Source organism: Myotis davidii, unplaced genomic scaffold, assembly GCF_000327345.1.
Source record: "Myotis davidii unplaced genomic scaffold, ASM32734v1 scaffold1717, whole genome shotgun sequence".
NCBI classification, from domain to species: domain Eukaryota; kingdom Metazoa; phylum Chordata; class Mammalia; order Chiroptera; family Vespertilionidae; genus Myotis; species Myotis davidii.
In genome coordinates this window covers 579563-580802 of record NW_006287955.1, presented here as the reverse complement: position 1 = coordinate 580802, position 1240 = coordinate 579563, and the positions used below count along the sequence as shown (strand labels likewise).

Sequence of the window (1240 nt, the reverse complement as noted above, 5' to 3'; positions counted from 1 at the left end):
GCGATGTCCCTCCCCAGACCCCAACCCCGACCCATCTGGGCGCCTGCCCTGCCCTGCATCCCTCAGGGGGCGGGAGACAAAGAGGGGGGTCGTCAGGCTCCCACAACCCTGCCAAGAGGCCACCCCAGCCCGTCCTACAGACCAGGAGGAAGCGGAGTCCCTAACAACCGCGGAGAGGGAGGGAGCTGGGATTCCGCCCCGGGCCTGGCCTCCGCCTGGTGCCAGCGCCGGCCTCACCTTCTCGGGGTGGAAGAGGATGTTCGCCAGCCCCTGCAGGCTCAGCACCCGCACCGCTGGGCTGGGGTCCCTGATGCTCTGGGCCAGCACCATCAGGGCATCCGGTTCGGGGAGCACCTCCAGCAGGGCCGGGCTGTAGAGGAACTGGGGGCCCCCCAGGGCAGGCAGCTCGGGCCTGGCCCCCTGGCCCCTCCAGGGGTGGGCTCTAGGACCAGGGGTTGGTAGGGGTTCTGAGGGGGGCGGTTGGCCAGCACCCTCTGGGTATCCTGGTTAACAAGTATTGGAAACTGGCCTCCAGGCGGGTTCGACCCTTCGGGGTGTAGCTGGAGAAACTGAGGCTGGGAGGGGAAAGGGCTTTGCCCGAGGCCTCACGAGCAAGGCCGGGGCCAGCATCCCTCACGCCTGCCCCTGGGGCCCCGGCACAGAGCCCACAGAGGGTGATGTTCCTGCCAGCGGAGGGGGGGGCGGGGGGCGGGAGCGGCCCAGGCTCAGATCTGGTCCCCCTCCCAGTGTCCTCATAGGAATGACACGCCCCCCTCGGCACTGTCCCCAGCTCACAGCGGCAAAGGCGGCCTCCCCGCGCCTGTCTGCTTCCAACTGCCACCTCCAGTGTCACAGTCGCAGGGGGAACTGGGTCCGGGAGGGAGGGCGAGGACGGGCAGAACTTCCGGCCAGGGGTGCCCGACCTACACTCTGACCTCAGCCCTGCAGGGGGCCTGGGAGGGAGGACCCAACCAGGAGCCCGTGTGGGAAGGAGGGTGAGAGGGGGCTGCCCCTCATCGGGGCGAGGTCCTGGCGTGGGTCCTGATGGGGCGCCGAGGCAGCTGGAGGCGGGTTCTGGCCTGGCAGAGTGCCCCTGCCCGCCCACCTACCTCATTGAGGATGAGGATGGCCACCTTCCTCGCCCGCTCCTCCCGGCTCTGCAGGCTGGGCAGCAGTTGGCTGGCCACGGCCTTGATCTGCCTGCAGGGGCTCTGCACCATGGCCCTGGGGGTGGGGGTGG

At 69.8% G+C, this 1240-nt stretch overlaps 1 protein-coding gene across 1 annotated transcript in view; it reads right to left on the bottom strand.

Moving 5' to 3' along the window:
* MROH5 (maestro heat like repeat family member 5) overlaps positions 1-1240 on the bottom strand; it is a 58355-nt gene that overhangs the window by 2723 nt on the left and 54392 nt on the right. Inside the window, exons 19-20 of the mRNA XM_015561419.1 lie at positions 1110-1224; positions 210-381 (exon numbers count right to left, since the gene is read on the bottom strand). Coding sequence (XP_015416905.1) covers positions 210-381; positions 1110-1224 — 287 coding nt within the window. The remainder of the gene's footprint in view (positions 1-209; positions 382-1109; positions 1225-1240) is intronic.